Source organism: Lepus europaeus, chromosome 16 (assembly GCF_033115175.1).
Source record: "Lepus europaeus isolate LE1 chromosome 16, mLepTim1.pri, whole genome shotgun sequence".
Lineage (NCBI taxonomy): Eukaryota > Metazoa > Chordata > Mammalia > Lagomorpha > Leporidae > Lepus > Lepus europaeus.
In genome coordinates, this window is record NC_084842.1 from 4,956,856 (window position 1) to 4,974,816 (window position 17,961).

The window sequence follows — 17,961 nt, forward strand, 5'->3', positions numbered from 1 at the left end:
ACTAGAACCGGTGCCCATATGGGATGCTGGTGCCACAGGCGGAGGATTAACCTAGTGTGCCACAGCGCTGGCCCTGGCAAGTCCATTCTTATCTACACATCTCTAGCAAGTGTTTCAGTGATTTTGAAGGGAAAATCAGGGGATCTTTTGTTTTATGGTAAGCACTTTATGGAAACTTACAAAATCATAGGAAGGCAATTTCTGGGATTCACAGGGCAAATGAGGGTGTTACAGAGCTGCCACAAGCTGTAGATCAAAGCTAGGACTGTGGGGTAGCCGTTAGGCTGCTGCCTGCATCCCATATGAGTGCTGGTTCGAGTCCTGGCTGCTCTACTTCCAATTCGATCCAGCTCCCTGCTCATGCTCTTGGGAAAACAGCAGAGGATGGCCCAAGTCCTTGGACCCCTGTACCCATGTCAGAGGCCTGGCACAGCCCCAGCCCCAGCTGTTGTAGCCATTTGGGAAATGAATCAGTGGACACAGACTTCGCTCTCTGTCTCTCTCTCTCGGTAACTCTGCCCCCCCCCTTTTTTTTGACAGGCAGAGTGGACAGTGAGAGAGAGAGAGAAAGAGAGAAAGGTCTTCCTTTTTGCCGTTGGTTCACCCTCCAATGGCCGCTGCGGCCAGCGCATCTCGCTGATCTGAAGCCAGGAGCCAGGTGCTTCTCCTGGTCTCCCATGTGGGTGCAGGGCCCAAGGACTTGGGCCATCCTCCACTGCCTTCCCGGGCCACAGCATTGAGGTGGCCTGGAAGAGGGGCAACCGGGATAGAATCCAGCACCCCAACCGGGACTAGAACCCGGTGTGCCGGCGCCGCAAGGCGGAGGATTAGCCTGTTGAGCCATGGCGCCGGCCAACTCTGCCTTTTCAAATAAATAAAATAAACCTTTTTTAAAAAAGAAGCAAAAAACAAACAAACAAAAAAACCAAAACCTTAGGACTAAAACTCATGTCTCAGACTTCTACACTAAAGATCTTTCACAAAACAAGGGTGCTAGGAAGGGAGAGATGGAGTTTGTTTTTCCTTAACAATGTCTTTCTAGTATTGTGTCTGACTAGGATTCCTAGTCTCACACTAAGCTTTGATGCTATGATTACTAAAGGCTTCTTTGATATCCATTGAAATATTCCCCCTTGATGTGAGGAGAGGGCAAGAGAATTCATCCAGTGAACAGAAAGCCACCCTCTGTGTTGCTGAAGACTGTTCTGGCATATGCCCCAACACACATGAGGGGACCTGAAAAAGTTTGTGGAAACCGGAATCAAAAGGTAAATTTATTTTGATACAACAATTTTGAAGTCCATAGTTTTTTCATAATATCCATTTTCCATAGACTTAAAAAATACACACGTTGGTGTTAGAGCGAGAGCTCCCGTCACTGTTTCATTCCCCAAATTCCTGCAACAGCCAGAGCTGGGCCAAGTCAAAGCTGGGAGCCAGGAGCTCCATCCAGATCTCCCACGTGGGTGGCAGGGGCCCAACCCCTGCCTCTCAGGGTGCACAGTAGCAGGAGGCTAGAGCCCGGAGTGGTGCAGGGACTTGAACCTAAGCACCCTGACAGGGGACATGGGGTCCCAAGTGGCACCCTAACTGCTGAGTCAAATTCTGGGCCCCTCTGTAAGCTTTCTGAAGTCCCTGTGCAGTGGCCATAAGGACGATGGTACACCAGATCAGACACCTGGGTTCCAATACCAGCTCCGCCTCCCAAGCTAACTGATGGTAGCTTTTAGCCTCCTCCCTCTGTCAATTAAAAAACACAATCCCCCTTCAATGGAGGTGTTGATGTTCCGTGCTTGTCTCTGTAAAGAGACCTGGCGTGTGGGGCACTCGCATGTCAGTTACCCTTTCCTTTTTACTGGCTGAAAAATGGATTTGTTCACCGCAATGGATCTTTAGCCTGTCCTTTAAAAGAAACGTATTTGTAAGATAGAGCTATAGAGCGACAGAGATCTTCCATGAGCTGGTTATTCCCCCAAAGCCCACAATGGCTGGGGCTGGGCCAGGCCAAACCCTGGAGCCTAGAACTCCACCTGGGTCTCCCATGTTGACTGTAGGGGCCCAAGGACTTGGGCCATCCTCTGCTGCTTTCCCAGGTGCATTAGCAGGGAGCTGGATGGGAAGTAGAGCAGCCAGGACTTGGACTGGGGCCCTTATGGGATGCCGGCATCACAGGTGACAGCTTAACTCACTACGCCACAGTGCCAGCTCCTATAGTCTCTTCTTGAATATGTATTCCCATGGGAGCCACACTTTGAAGCAGTTAAACAGTTTGGCAAAGGAAAACAGATCTTAGAAACCCAGTATTTGACGGCTGGTATACATCTTGGGGAGTTTTGGCGTGGGCTGTAGCACACGAACACGCATTTCTGTCTCCCAGGGAATAGCTCAGTCACTCCAATTTTAGCATCTCCTCTTCAGCTGGTTTTCCATTCCTCTGTTTTGACAAAGTTAGGTAACTCTTTACGTTTGCAAAGCTGTTATATTGGGTGCATTACAAAAACATACACAAAATCATCTGGCCTCAAGGGGGAGCCACTGGAAAATTTCTGAAACTCCCAAGTTTCAAGTGGTAATTGTCATTGACAGAGTTTCCGAAGGCCAGGAGTCATCAGAGTCACGTTGAGGTGGGAACTGTGACCCCAGGAGTCCGGGAAGGGAAGTAACTGAGAAGCCAGGCTCTGAACGCAGGTCTGCGTTCAACACAGCGTGTTGCTCCACTCAGTCTGGGTGTCCCTTCTGTTAGATGTTCAGCAAGCCCAGTGCCACACACCTGAATTCCGGCCCCCGCATCTTGTCCTGTTTGGGGGCTTCCAGCCTGTGGCAGGGGCACCATCATCCGCTGCCTTCTCAGGCTTGCTAGCAGGAAGCTGGGATGAGGCGTCACTGTCCCGTGAAAATGTCTCTGCTTAAACTCTATGAATGCACTTGGTGATGTAATGAACAATGTAGATGGATGGATGTGGAAGGCACTGATGTGATGGATCCTTAGAAGCTGCAAACAGAGCAAACGGTAGGAACACTGCCCAAAGTCTGGAGGACTTGGTGCCCAGAAGGGACTACACTGCAATTCATTTGCCCGTCGTGTGAGGGCAACACTACCCACTAACGCAAACTCTGCGATCTTGGCTGCGGCACTGACCTGGTCCAGGTGCAAACGGCTCACGCAGGCTTCTGCATAATAACCAGTAGCCCTGACCTTGCACACACACATTCACATCTGAGGCAAATTTCTGGAAGCAATGCTTATCACCCTTAACTGCAGTGCCCTCTCACGTCTGCTCATCAAATTGTATCTTTTTAAATACCGCCTGCCTCTTGCTAACATGAACCCCATGCTCTCCCATTTGTCAAGATACGGAAGACACTGGTGGCCTGGAGTTATCAGAGCATAGCACTCTTCTAAGAAGCCGAGAGGCACGTTTCCACTGTGATCTGCCAGGGAATTCTCCGGATGCAGGATACCAGGCTTAGCATTTCCCTGATGGTGCTGCCACCTCCCTCAGTGCTTTTCCCAGCCTCTCCTAGTGGTTCCTGGGTGCCCTGGTGGGAAACTCCACTCTCAGGAAGCTTCAGAGGCCGCAGTGCCTCAGGTTGTAGCCAAGGGCCAGCGCCGGCCTTTAGTGCGCTCCCATCATCAACTATCTTCCTAATTTATTTTTTCCTGTAATTCAGCCCACAAAACTTCCTGTCCCATCTCCTCCCCCTTAAGCGGAGAGTTGGCCTGGCCGGTATTGAAAATGTGTTTCCGGGTATTAACCTAGAAGAAACACAAAACGTCAACTCTTTTCTGAAGGCTATTCTGTAATGTTTACACAGCTCTGGCTTATCCCGTGTCCCTCGGAGTTCAGGGCGCTTGGGGAGACTCGGAAATGCCAGGGCGGATAACCAGCCTCTGGGCAAACCCAGCAAGGCACAGACTACCAACTTTGTTTGCACAGATGCAAAAGCATGGAAATTTATACAGCAAGGGCCGGATGCCAAAGTGTGTGTGTTTTGTTTTTAATTACACACCCAACCAAGTGCATAAAACTCAAGAAAATGAGTGTGGAGATGTCATCTTTCCTATTTTTAGGCTGAAATATGGAGCTCTTAAAAGTGCGGCTGCCGTATTTCACTCTGGGATAAAGTGACTTCGGGGCAGGAAGACCACTTACACACACACACACACAAATCAGTGGTAAATAGTTTTTATTCAGGCAATGAAACATGGAAAAAATATATTAGTAATCATTATAATTTCATTTGTGTGAGTATAGCTTTTACAAATATTTACCTGACATATAAAAAGGGAAATTATGTATATAAAATTTATGTAGATGATTATCCCACACAACACAATCCTGACAGTAGTCAATGCAGCGCCCGCCCGCCCACTCGCTGAGGGTCCTCGCGTGCTCCGTGGCACCCGAGGGGACACAGTGCAGGACGCGCAGTGGACACTGGACTCGTTGGCACATTAGTACAGTGGGGGAACTAGTGGCAAACACGCACTGGCTAACAGCAACACTGCAGAGTTGACTGCTACCGCTGAGATCTAGAAGCCTGGATCCTGGGTGGAGACAGAGGCTGAGGCGGGGTGGGGCGGTGGGAGGGGGGCCTGCACACTTCCCTGCATCTGCACGGAGGCTGGTTTTGGAGCCCACTGGAAGGTCATTCGTAAATACGGGGTATCAGTTAACCACGTGACGGGGAAGTACTTTTTTTGGAGTCTAATTCAGATACCACTGAAAGGCAGAGCGGGGGCAGGGACGTCAGGCCACTGTCGGCTCCAAGCCTGGCCTCACTGGAACGGAAGCAGATGGCCCCAGGCCAGCATTGCACACAGCATCCCCGTGGTAGGACAATGGCTAGAACACATATGTGGTAGCTGTAACCATATTACAGTTGATAAAGTCATTCCTTAGGAATCTTGTGTGTCCAATTCTAACTGCATGCTAAGAGGCACAGAAATGGGATTGCATTTGGATTAAAAGAAACAACAACTATGAAAGTGCAATCTTTAGTCTCCAGAAGCGAGCTTGGCACAGGGCTCCAGCGGTCACTGGAGAACGCTCTCACTCAGATGGTCTCCCAGAGGAGACCCTCAGACACAGGGTCTGTAATAATTTATTTCTAGTAATTGGGAGGCTATAGGTTTGAGTGGTAAATTGCTTCCTCAAAATAAGGGGAATCTGGAAGCCAGGTAAACCTCTGTGGACAGAAATCGCCTCAAAATACCTCTTTTATTAAAAACCTCTGAAGACGACTTCTTAGACCTTTGGCTTGACATCCTGGGACTCCCAGACTACATCCGTTCTCTCAAACTATTCAGAATATATACATCTGCACTTCACAGTCCTGCTGGACTCGTTTCATCTTTCAAACCCCAGTTTGTCTCTTCCCAAACCGGAGTCGGCGCGCAGGCTCACGGCTCACGGCTGCAGACAACAGCCGCCTACGAACGACTCAGGAGATGCTCACCGACTGCGGGAAACACCGAGAGGAAAGAAAATGGGGAGCTTGAGACTCACTCCGCTCAAAAAGGATGCGCGGATCACTTCCAACTCCAAGCGTGTGGGCTACGCTAGCGCCCGCTCTGAAACCCCCCTTCGTGAGCGTGGGAGTCGCCACGAGGCCCTCTGTAGCCTTGCTGGCACGGAGCGCTTCCATCCGGGGAACACCTGCAGAGGGTTTACGCTGCTGCTGAGTGGGCAGGACCTACCCAGGGCTGTCTGAGACCTAAGTCCTCGCGTGGGGGGCGGGCAGAGAGCAGCTGGCTGGAAAGAGAAGGCAGCGTGAGCTGTCCTCCAAAGCCAAACGTAAAGCTCTCCTTGGATGCCACAGCACTCTGGCCGGCTGCCAGGGCCTCCGAGCCTTGACCCTCATGTGCTTCTGCACTTCCTAATTTGGGCTGGGTCTGAAGAAGCCAGAAACCACGTGTGGAACGTGGGGCTTCTGGTGTTTCCAGAGCAGCCTTGCAGAACAAAGGGCTTGGGCAGGTCACGGGTTTCAAGGGGCTTCTGCAGGCAGGTCTGTCTTCCATCAGAACATCGCAGGGAAGGACGCCACACACCTCGGCAAAGCCGAACACTAGAACAAAGGCTCGGGACCCGGAGCCCAACGAAACCACCCGACGTTCCCGAAGCACACGCAGGCCAGCGGCCACCTGCCCCTTCCCCCTGCCTTTTGGTGACGGGGCCCTGCACTGCCCAACAGGCAAGTGACATCAGGCCCTCACATGTGCTGAAGCAACCTCTAGACTATATTCTATTTATATTTTAAATATATTCTACTTTCAAAAGTTCCAAAACGTTTCTTTTTTGCTTGGTTTTAATGTAAAGTAAACATGCTTCATACTGCCTAGTCTACTTTCTTGACTTGCCTGATGGGTAAGACACACTTTAATTCTCCTTGGAGAGTAGCCGTCTAGTACATCAGACTGGCGCACATGGCCGCCTAATAGTGTGGCCGAGCAGCCAGCAGCAACTGTGACTTACCGCGGGCACCCCGTGTGCTTGTGCAGCATTGCGTTTACTGGGGTCTAGTTTTTAAGGGGGTCCTCGGAGAGACTGTCACCGCCTCTGTTCTAACACATACTGTGCTCCTTTAAAGTAGCGAAGTCTATAAATGGACGCCAGCCTGGGCCTTTCCTACTGAACTACATCAGTATAAAACAAGCAGACATGGGTACATCACCCAAACACAGCAGCACAGAGGTCTGGTACTACTTCTTTCAGCAGAATGCCAAGTTAATTTTTCTTGTGGAGAAGACCAAGGCAGCAGGGGGGTCCTGGCCGCAGGAGAGACACCTGCACTTGACACGGAGGCGAGAGCGATGCTCACGGGAAACCACAACTTCCAAGGCCCAGATGATTGTCAAGCCACCTCTCCAACCACAGACAGCCTGTTTTCTTTTCTTTTTTTGTACAAAATGTTAAGACGATAGGCTTCAAAACGCAGCCTAAGCACCGATGATGATAAATGCGTGTTGGTGAAACGGGACCTCTGGCTTTGAAAGGTGTTCTCAACTTCCCTGGGGCTGAAGATTGCACCTCCGTGAACACTGCTAGGGAAAAGGCAGTTTCTCGACATCTACAGAGGTTCTCCACTAGGCACGCTCACTGCTGAGCTGGGTCATGCAACAGTCTTACAGAAGTGGGAGAGGTGCACGAGCTGAACGCAGTGCGCGGCTCCGTGAGGATGTGTGAAGGTGGGCGCGCCTGGAAACACGCGCGTGGATTCGGTTTTGCCTGACACACGGGAGGGGATCCACTGGTATCACATGGAAAACTCGCAGTGGAGGGTTAACGCTGCGCTGGGCCCAGTGAGAGCTCTGGGGACTGGGTGTTGGGAGTCTGGCCCTCCCTCCTGCTCTCCTTCCCCAGTATCCTAATGGCCTCTGTTTGAAAACATTCGAAAGGAGCCGATTTCTGGAGCGGTTCACGTGATTTGTACTGCCTATTTAATTAAAAATACTATCTTAACTCTGAAAGGACTTTCTGATCTTGGTTTTTGTTGTTTTTTAAATATCTGAAGAACAGTGCATCACATTGGTAAGTTTAAAAAGTTTCTTTACCTAGTATTGGATAATGGGGCTACTGTTACTTTTTAATTAAATGAGACCATCTAAACCTTTCACAGCTGATCTTCTCCGTATATCTGAAAGACAGCAAAGATTAGGTGTTGATTCTGCATCTGTGACAAGCGGCAGAGGATTCTGAGTGACCCCACACCAGAGCTGCCAAGCCCCAGCTTAGCGGGAGACCGACCCCTTGGCTCACACAGAGGCTGAGGAGGAAGCCCTGGGGGTCACACCCCCCAAAGCTGAGGTGAGACCACGATGGGACGGCCAGGAGCCCTCCTCGTCTTTTCCCCGGCCTCCCAAATCCTCCAGTTGGCATTCAGGGCCAGGACTCTATTTAGAAACAGGGTTTGACGTTCACAGAAACACGTTCTTGCACGCGTTGGATCTTATCTGACTGTGCTTCAGGGACAAGCAGCAGCACATGGAACTGTATAGAGAGGAGCGTGTGACCGTGGGGGTGCAGGTACTCAGGGCCCCTTCTTGTTTGCAAACTGCAAGTAAGATCAGATCAAATTATCTCCTTAAGTAAAACCACTGGCATTGGAAATTACAAGACTAAACAATGGGTCACACAAAATCATCAGGTGGTTTTAGAAAGGCAGTGACAGCAACTAGAAGCCACAAAATCACAAATGTAACACGCTTGGGGTAAGAACCACGGAAGAGCGAGGAGTCGGAGGCCCGCGTGTGGTGGTCTGACTGTGTGTGCAGCTGGCAGGGACAGCGGGGGACGGGCAGTGCCCTTCCTGACCCTGTGGAGCTCGGGGCTTCTTCCAGGGCTGTGGTGTCGTGGCAAAGCGGGACAGGCATTGGTAGCCATGTGCTTTTTCAAAGTCGGTTTTTGTCTGCAAAGGGGCGATTACTCCTGGATAAGGCAAGGTAACTGTGGTCACGAGAGAAGCAGCCAAGTGCACTATCTGCTGAGCTACGGGAGGGAATCTCAGTCAGTCTTTCCCAGTTTGGCGATCAGCTCGTCACAGATTTTCGTCAGTTCTTCAATTTCTTGGTTCTGAAAGACAATGGACATGGTTATGCAGGCTCCTTTGGCTAAGCAGTCCCAAGACAGGCTATCCGCTTCAGGCAGACTAGATGTTATGCACGTGCAGACATCCTGATTATTACTATGTATGACTAGACCTCCTAATTCAGTGATTCAGCGATCCTTGCACAGCACGGGGTGGGGGTGCCCCGTCCACAGGGTCACTTGGTCCGGCCCTGCCAAGGCCACTACAGCAGGCTAATGTTTTAAGCTGATCATTTTGCATGGCCCACGAATGATGTGGTAAATATCCAAATGGTCCTTGGCAGAAACAGGTGCCCCGCCCCTGTGAAGAAACAAGGGCCGGGCACCTCCCCCTCCAGAAACGGTCACATGCTCACAACACTGTTTAGACTGAGTGGGGGGCGGGGGCAGGCACTAGGCTGCTGGAGCTAGCCCGGGAACCTCAGCTCCCAAGTGTTCCTGTTAGCACAAGAATCCCTTGGGGCACCTGTGAAAACCACAAGTGTCTGGATCACCCTCAATGTCTCCTGGGAGCTGGGATTCAGGCATATGATTATCCCAGATAGCACTGGCTTAGGAACCGCCAGAATAAGGACCCTGCTCTAGCCACAGGCCTGAGCACATAAGCAGAGACACAGTAAGCCCAAGAGACACTCCAGTCGAAGAGCAAAGCCTCAGACTGCTGACCAGCGAGCCTCAGGGGCCGTGGCTACCACTCATCTCCACTATCTGCGGCAGCTTCCCAGCCCTTGCAACGCTGGCTTTGGGGCCAGGCAGGTCCTCATTCGGCAGCATCTCTGGCCTCTACCCTCTGGATGCTCCCAGTTGTGACAACCAAACCCACCTCCAGACACAGCCCACATCCCCTAGAAGGCAACGATACCCTCACTTGGAAACCACTGACTGCAACCGATGAAGAGCGAAGAGACACAGCCACATATTACAAACAAAAGGGGTGGTCTCATGACCCTAAGAAGCCTTTGGTCCTCCAAACTTCAAACACCACAACCTCTCTGCACCCAGCCCGAGGCTGCCTCACACGACAGTCCTGGAAGTCCAATGCTTCGACTTTTTGTCTCCACCTGAAGCAGTTCACTGAGGAGCTGGGTTGAGGTCCGCATACAGAGAGGCAAGGCCTCTCTGGCCAAGATCCACTGTAAGCTAAGCAGCGCCAGGACCGATGGCAGCCACTGGCCTCGTACCTTCTGCTGCAGGGCCCTCTCCAGGGACTCCACCTTCATCTGCTCTTTCCGGAGTCCGGCGTGGAGAGCCGCGCTCTCGGCCTTTGCTTTGGTCCGAACCTGAGCGATCTCTTCATTGGCTCTGTTTATGGTGTTTGGTTAATAGGAGAAAGAGAGAAAAAGCAGAGTTAGCCACCGATCACAGCCAGAGTCAGGATATTCATCATGGACAGCCGTGTGACACAGGCCCGAAAGGACTGACTGCGTAGAAGAGAAATAACTGGTGATCGACGTAACTCAGTAAGAATCCAATTCATGAACAACTGCTAAGGAAATTTCTGTGGCACAAACCAATGACAGAATTAGTCTCAAGCACCACAATGTTTTCACAAGAAAACAGAATCATAAACCAGTTTCTACGATGGTCTTAGAGTAAAAAAAAAAAAAACCAGTGTAACAGTGGGCTGGATCGTTTTGGAGATCATCACAGTCAAGTCAGGACGTTTAGCCGCTGACATTGACTTGATTAATGAGACACAGAGGGAAATGTTAGAAACCAGAAATGTCAGAGGCCAAGCAGCGGGTGAACGGCGCACAGGATGCTGATACTCCGCTCGTAGCCAGAGGTGTGCAGATGAGAGCGAGAGGCTTGGATTTACCACACGGCTAATACTAAAAAGGGCGGTCTCGTCCTAGGTCCTTGGGAAGAAAACAGACTCCCGTGCTGCTGGGAAAGATGGAACTGGCCCCGTCCTTGTGGAAGGCACCACCCCCACGAGGACGATCTGAAACGCGGCCGCCCAATCCCACGTTCCGTGATCTCCTCAGAGACATCCACTCAGCACGTGGTGAGTGCAAGCCGTGGTCCCTGCCACGTGGTTTGCCACAGGAAAAGGGCTGGGACTAAGAAACGCCTTTCAGTAAAGAAATGGCTGAAGTCCCGTAACCTGGCAAAGCCTGAGCTACAAGTGCCTACGTGGGAAAATGGCCCTGGTAAACTCTCAGTGAAAAGAGGAAATGTGTATAACATGACTCCAATTAAAAAAAGTTCCAAACCATTTTGGGCAGGCACAAAGAAAGATCTAGAAGGATATTCAATAAAGCTTTAATAACAGTACCTGTGCGAGCGGGAAACAGTTAAAAGTTTTACAAATAGGAATATAAATGGTAAAATGTGTAAGTATAGATAACTTTCTACTTAAGAGAATACCCTTCCCCACTATAAGTTCCAAATGTACTGGATGTGAGAATTAACTGAGAATTTAAGAGAAAAACTAAGCTATTGGGGCTAGTGTTGTGGCACAGTGGGTTAAGCTGCCGCTTCTAACACAATCTTCTCAGGTTTAAATCCCAGCTACTCTGCTTCCAATTCGACTCCCTACCAATGCACCTGGGAACGCAGTGGAAGCTGGTCCAAGTGGTTGGGCCCCTGCCACCCATGTGGGAGACCAGGACGAAGCTCCTGGCACCTGGCTTCAACTTTGGCTATTGTGGTTGTTTGAGGGGGTGAACCAGAGGATGGAAAATCACTCTCTCTCTCACTCTGCCTTTTAAGAAAGTTAATAAGTCTATTTTTTTTTTTTTTTTTTTTTTTTTTTTTAGATTTTATTTATTTAAGAGGCAGAGCTACAGACAGGGAGAGACAGAGAGAGAGGTCTTTCATCAACTGGTTTACTCCCCAAATGGCCACAACAGCCAGAGCTGAGCCGATCCAAGGCCAGAAGCCAGGAGCATCCCCAAGGCCTCCCATGTGGGTGCAGTGGCCCAAGCTCTTGCGCCATCGTCCACCACCCTTGCAGGCCACTAGCAGAAGAGGAGCAGCCAGTGCACAAACAGCAACCATGTGGGATGCCGGCACTGCATGGGAAAACCCAGCCTACCATGCCATAGTACCAGCCCTATTAATACATCTTAAAAACCAGGGGTCAGCATTGTAGCACAGTGGGTAAAACAGCCACCTGCATACCAGTTCACATCCCAGCTGCTCCACTTCCAATCCGGCTCCCCACTGGTAACCTGGGAAAAGCAGTGGAAGATAGCCCAAGTGTCTGGGCTTCTGCCACCCATGTGGGAGACCCAGATCAAGCTTTAGGCTTGGACCAACACTGGCCACTATAGCCATATGGGGTATAATCAGCAGATGGAAGATCTCTAACTCTTTGAAATCAATAAATTTTTTAATTTTTAGAATTACAGACAGAGAAGAGACAGAGAAAAGTCTTCCTTCCGTTGGTTCACTCCCCAAATGGCCAGAGCTGGGCCTATCTGAAGCCAGGAGCTTCTTCCAGGTCTCCCACGTGGGTGCAGGGCCCAAGCATTTGGGTCATTTATGCTTTCTCAGGCCATAGCAGAGAGCTGGATCGGAAGAGGAGCAGCCAGGACTAGAACCGGCACCCATGATGGGATGCTGGCACTGCAGGAGGAGGATTAACCTACTTCACCACAGTGCCAATCCCCAAATAAATAAATCTTTAAAAGAAAGCAAAACAAAACCCTAAGCTATTAAAGCACTATTAGAAGGGAAATATGGGAGAGAGATTATTTCCCATCCAGAATGGTGAAGATCTCTGTTCCTATGACAGGAAATACATAAGCTGTAGAAGAAATGAATGATAAACTTTACTCCACAGAAATAAATTTCTACAGGGCCAGCATTGTGGCATAATGGGTTAAGCTGCTGCCTGCAATGCTAACATCCCATGTGGGTACCAGTGCGAGTCCCAGCTGCTCCACTTCTTATTCAGCTCCTTGCTAATGTGCCTAGGAAAGCAGCAGAGGACGGCCCAAGTGCTAGGACCCCTGCACTCACGTGAGAGACCCAGATGGAGCTCCTGGCCTAGTTGTGGCCATTGCAGCCATCTGGGGAGTGAACCAGTGGACGGAAGACGCCTAAATCTGCCTTTCAAATAAATAAATCTTAAATTAAAAAAAGAAGAAATTCCTATATACCAAAAGTACCACAGAAAGAGTCAAGAAGGTAAATTAGAAACTGGAAAAATTATTCACAATTCATATCACAAGGGGCTGGTGTCCCTAATACTTAAAATGCATAAATTACCCAAAAATGGACAATAATAATATATAGTAAAGCAAATATATGAATTGATTGCTGAAATACATTTATGTCTATTTTCCTATTTACAAATTTATGTATTCTTTGGCCCAATAGTTGCTTTTCTCTCCTGTATGTCATAGGCAAAATGATAATCTACAAGGTTACTTAGTGCAGCGTTGTTACAGCAGGAAAAGATTTTAAAGATGTATTTCACGTATTTGAAAGGCAGAGTGACAGATCTTTCCATCTGCTGGTTCACTCTCCAAATGGCCACAATGGCAGGGCTGGGCCAGGCTCAAGCCAGGAGTCTGGAACTCTACCCAGGTCTCTCAAATGGGTGGCCAGGGCCCAAGCACTTGAGCTAGCTGCTGCTTTTCTATGTACATTAGTAGGAACTTGGATTGGAAGCAGAGCAGCTTAACCCTTTCCACCACAACACTGGCCCCAGCAAAAGATTTTAACTAACCTGAATTTCCAACTGAAGGGATTGGTTAAATAAGGATACATTCCAACAACGGAATACCATGAGGCTGTTTAAAAATAAACAAGGAAGCTCTTCATGGATTGATGCATAAATATTTCTTTTATAAATTTTTTTTAAAAGATTTATTTATTTATTTGAAAGTCAGAGTCACACAGAGAGGGAAGGAGAGGCAGAGAGAGGTCTTCCATCCACTGGTTCACTCCCCATTTGGCCACAACGGCCGGAGCTGCACCTATCCGGAGCCAGGACTTCTTCTAGGTCTCCCAAGTGGGTGCAGGGGCTCAAGCACTTGGGCCATCTTGTACTACTTTCCCAGGCCATAGCAGAGAGCTGGATTGGAAGTGGAGCAGCTGGGTCTCAAACCGGCGCCCATATGGGATGCCGGCACTGAAGGTGGTGGCCTTACCTGCTATGCCACAATGCCGGCCCCCATAAAGATTTTCAAAACCAGACTGCTTGGAATTGGTGCTGTGGCATAGTGGGTAAAGCCGCCGCCTGCAGTGTCAGAATCCCATATGGGCGACAGTTTGAGTCCCGGTTGCTCCACTTCAGACCCAGCTCTCTGCTATGGCCTGGGAAAGCAATAGAAGATGGCCCAAGTGCTTGGGCCCCTGCACCCATGTGGGAGACCCAGAAGAAGCTCCTGGCTTCAGACAGGCCCAGCTCTGGCCATTTGGGGAGTGAACTAGTGGATGGAAGATCTCGCTCTGGCCTTTCAAATAAATAAATCTTAAAAAAAAAAAAAAATCAGACTGCTGAGCAAAAGCAAGGTATACAACTGTCTGTATAAAGGGGAGAAAAGTACACCCTGGAGGAAAAAACAGAACTGACAGTACTTGGGGTGAGGAAGGAGCTGAAACCTCCGTGGAAGTAAGTCAGAGCTGAGAGGGAGACACCATATGCCTTTTTATGTTTTTCATGTTGTAACCATGTGGAGATGGTTCAAAAAAAACGAAACAAAACACAAATTCAACTGAAGTTGCAAAACAGTGAATTTTGTTTCTGTGTCTCTGAAAGTCTTCCCGCAGCACCATGGGAAATGTCAAATTTACAGGCTCTTACTTGTCTAGCTTCTCTTCCGCATGCATCTTCAAGGCCTGGTAGCGCTGCTCCTCTTGCTTAACTCTGGCTAAGTAATCCTGAGCGCACTTCTTCAAGGCTTCTTCATTCTGTTCCAAGGTGACATTTAAAATAAGCTATCTTCTTCTTCTACTAGCAATATACCATGTATCAGTTTCATTTTTTTAAATGGGAAAACAATGACTTCAGAAGCCCTTAATTTATATCCCATGGCAATTTGTAACAGGCACATACAATTCTCACTGAAGAATTCTACATAATTCCTTTAAGTAATAATTTCAACATCACAAAAGTAAGGTTCAATTACACCAACATGCCTACTTAGTAAGGTAGTTATTTAAAACTTAATGGCAATTTCATTCTCAAATTGGCTGGTCTCACTTTTATTTTTAAATGAAATGGAAGATTTTTCAGTGCTGTGAAATAATATGCCTATTTACATCTCTGTTTGAAATGTTACACTTAATTTCTTCTAGAACCTGCAGCTTGAATCTTTCCCATATGGAATCCCTTCTACTTTTGCTAACACTGAAAAAGTGAATTAGCAAAAAGAACGTTTCATGGATTCTCCCAGGGAGGGTGGAGAGCTCTGGCGCTGTGCTCTGTGTTACACTCCGACCATGTCTGAGGCTTCCACTCGGGACCCGGTAGAGGAATGACCAGGACATGCCACCCAGTGAGTCAGAAGCTGCAAGGCCAGTAGGCCCTGTCCTCCTATTTCAAAGGTCACCCACACTTCTGGCCTACGTTTGGTGATTCCTTACCATAAGAGTACACCACCAGGGCTGGGAGGACAGGGACACACTACCTTCTTGAAGCCTTCCAAAACGCCTTTCAGGTTCTCATATCGCCTGAAGAGATCAGAAAGGGACCTCTCCACAGAGTTAAGGTCGGCCAGGGCCTGCTCCTTTTCCATGGTCAGCTGCTGGAAGCTCTTCTGGGAGGTCATGCTCGTCCTCTGTTCATCTTCTGGAGAATCGCAAGTCAAAAGTGACGGCATGGAAGTTGTCCAACAGATACCAGAGTCAGGCAGGAAGTTCTAGTGTCCACAGCACAGCGGAGGACTGCGGTTCACTACAACCTCGTATGTGTCTGACGAGTAACTTGCTAGCTCCAAACCCAGTGATGAGAATGAGGGAAATGCTACTGACCCTGACCTGGTCAGTATACACGGTGTTCTAAGTACTGAGACACCTCACTGGACCAGAGATCTGTGCGGGCATCACAGGAGATGGAATGCTCACCTCCCTGATTTAATCAGTGCATGCTGTAGCCCACAAAAATGTAGAATGAAAAATTTAAAAAGCATATAATGTCATGTTTAATAGAAGATAGCTGGGGCTGGTGGTATGGCATAGTGGGTAAAGCTGTGGCCTCCAGTGCCGGCATCCCATATGGGCACCGGTTCGAGTCCTGGCTGCTCCACTTCCCATCCAGCTCTCTGCGATGGCCTGGGAAAGCAGTAGAAGATGGCCCAAGTCCTTGGTCCCCTGTGCCCACATGGGAGACCGGAAGAAGTTCCTGGCTCCAGATTGGCCCAGCTCTGAACACTGAGGCCGACTGGGGAGTGATCTAGCAGATGGAAGACCTTTCTCTCTCTGCCTCTCCTTCTCTCTATATATAACTCTGACTGTCAAATAAATAACTTATTTAAAAAAAAAAAAAAAAAACCAGAAGACAGTTATCAGCTTCTTGTTGAGGGCCAAGTAGTGTTCTGGGTGGTGGTGGGCACACAGCTGTGAACGCAGCAAGTTCCCACGCTCAAGGACTTACAGGAGATACCCATCCATTGACAAGAGAACCAGGCAGGGGAGGGGGCTGCTGTCTTTACAGACGGGTCTCCCTCAAGAGAAAGATCTGAGCAGAGGTGGGAGCCACACAGCCTGGGAGGAGGATGGGACATGCACAGCATCGGCCGTGGCACAGGCCCAGAGCCGGGATGGCGTCAGGTGCTGTGGGCAGCAGAAAGACCAGGCTTGACTGATTTGGGGGTCAGTCCTTACCACCTTGACTAGAAGAGGCTCTAAGAGGACCCCTCAGCACTGCTTTGTTAAAAAAAAAAAGGGCTTTCCACAGAATCCACCATATGCCATCCTCTAAAACAAACCCAACCGCAGCCTTTGCTCACTTTCCGTCGAGTCTGTACATGCAAATTCACCTACTTGCTAAAATTTGTCTGTAACCCCCAAATCAACACCCAGGGGCTTTTTTTTGCAGTCATTTGTGAACATGTACAGAGCAGCAAACAATTTTCAGTCACCTGATACATTCTCAGCAGAGGTCAAACAAGGCGACACGCTGCCATCTTGTTTCCTGCTACAAACTAGTGTCCTTCTTGTGGTCTACTCAGTGCCATGTTTCTACACTTCTGCACTCTTTGCTGGTGATCTCAGTGTTTACGGTGGTCCCCGAGGGGTAGTGCGGAAGTGCTGCCTGTTGTCCCCTGGCTCTGGCTGGCTGTGAGTTCAGGGTTAATAAATCAGTAATGCAAAGCCATGTCCAAAAGTTCATAAAAATGGAATTAAAGGTATGTTGGTACAAAAAATTTCTGAAATCCATGCAGAGATTCTTCCATAATATGCACGTGTGAGCTTTTGAAGATCTCCCCAATATATGCATTTCAAAAATTTTTTTGTATCAAGATGAACTTTACATTCTTTCCTTACTTATGAGAGGCAGACAAAGGGAGACATTCAGGCAGACGAGTTCCTATCTGCTGGTTCACTCCCGAAATGCCTGCAGTAGCCAGGGCTGAATCAGGCTGGAACTGGGAACCCAATCCACGAGAATGGCAAGAACCCAGCTATTTGAGCCCTCACTGCTGCTCCTTGGGTCTGCACTAACAGATAGAAGCAATGATTGGGAGCCAGACCTGAAGCTCGAATTCAGGTACTCTGCTACAGGATGTGGGCATCTTAGCCAGTGTCTTAACCATTAGGCCAAACGCCTGCCCCAGATCTATCTTTTAAATCTATTTTCCCATAAACTCCTTGTACTGAATGAGGTGCCTAGGGGGCAGTGCTGTGTGGTAGGTTAATCTCTGCCTGAGGTGCCAGCATCCCAGATGGGCGCCGGTTTGAGTCCCAGCTGCCCCACTTCCAATCCAGCTCTCTGCTCTGGTCTGGGAAAAGCAATAGAAGATGGCCCAAGTCCTTGGGCCCCTGCACCCACGTGGGAGACCTAGAAGAAGCTTCTGGCTCTTAGCTTTGGATCAGCCTAGCTCTGGCAGTTGCAGCCATTTGGGGAGTGAACCAGCAGACAGAAGACCTTTCTTGCTGTCTCTTCCTCTGTCTGTAATTCTAACTCTCAAATAAATAAATAAACTTTAAAAAAAAAATGAGGTGCCTTTAAACAGAAACAGGAGACCAGGCTATGAATTAATCTAAGAATGGGAACATCATGACCAGGGACTCATAGGAAGCCAACCTGGCATTCTCCCTAAGAGCCATGGTTCTTGGTGCAGTGTTTATAGAACTCCCAGAGATAATGAGATAAGACACAGGCTGCATCACGGGCCAAAACGCATCTGTGGGTCCTGCTGTGGTCTGAATGATTGTGCCCTCCTCACGTGCAGAAAGCTGATCTCCCAGGTGA

General features: G+C 49.0%; 1 protein-coding gene across 12 annotated transcripts in view; it reads right to left on the reverse strand.

Annotated features, from left to right (window-relative positions):
• Positions 1-4,562: 4,562 nt before the first annotated feature.
• Positions 4,563-17,961, reverse strand: part of TACC1 (transforming acidic coiled-coil containing protein 1) — a 106,826-nt gene continuing 93,427 nt past the window's right edge. For 9 of the 12 annotated variants that reach the window (XM_062212765.1, XM_062212763.1, XM_062212760.1 and 6 more), the window contains 4 exons: positions 15,176-15,336; positions 14,350-14,456; positions 9,770-9,890; positions 4,563-8,573 (listed from right to left, as the gene is read on the reverse strand). In XM_062212765.1, the coding sequence (XP_062068749.1) occupies positions 8,505-8,573; positions 9,770-9,890; positions 14,350-14,456; positions 15,176-15,336 (458 nt within the window). In that variant the 3' untranslated portion in view covers positions 4,563-8,504. The remainder of the gene's footprint in view (positions 8,574-9,769; positions 9,891-14,349; positions 14,457-15,175; positions 15,337-17,961) is intronic. The other 3 variants (XM_062212764.1, XM_062212759.1, XM_062212758.1) reach the window with 1 other exon arrangement.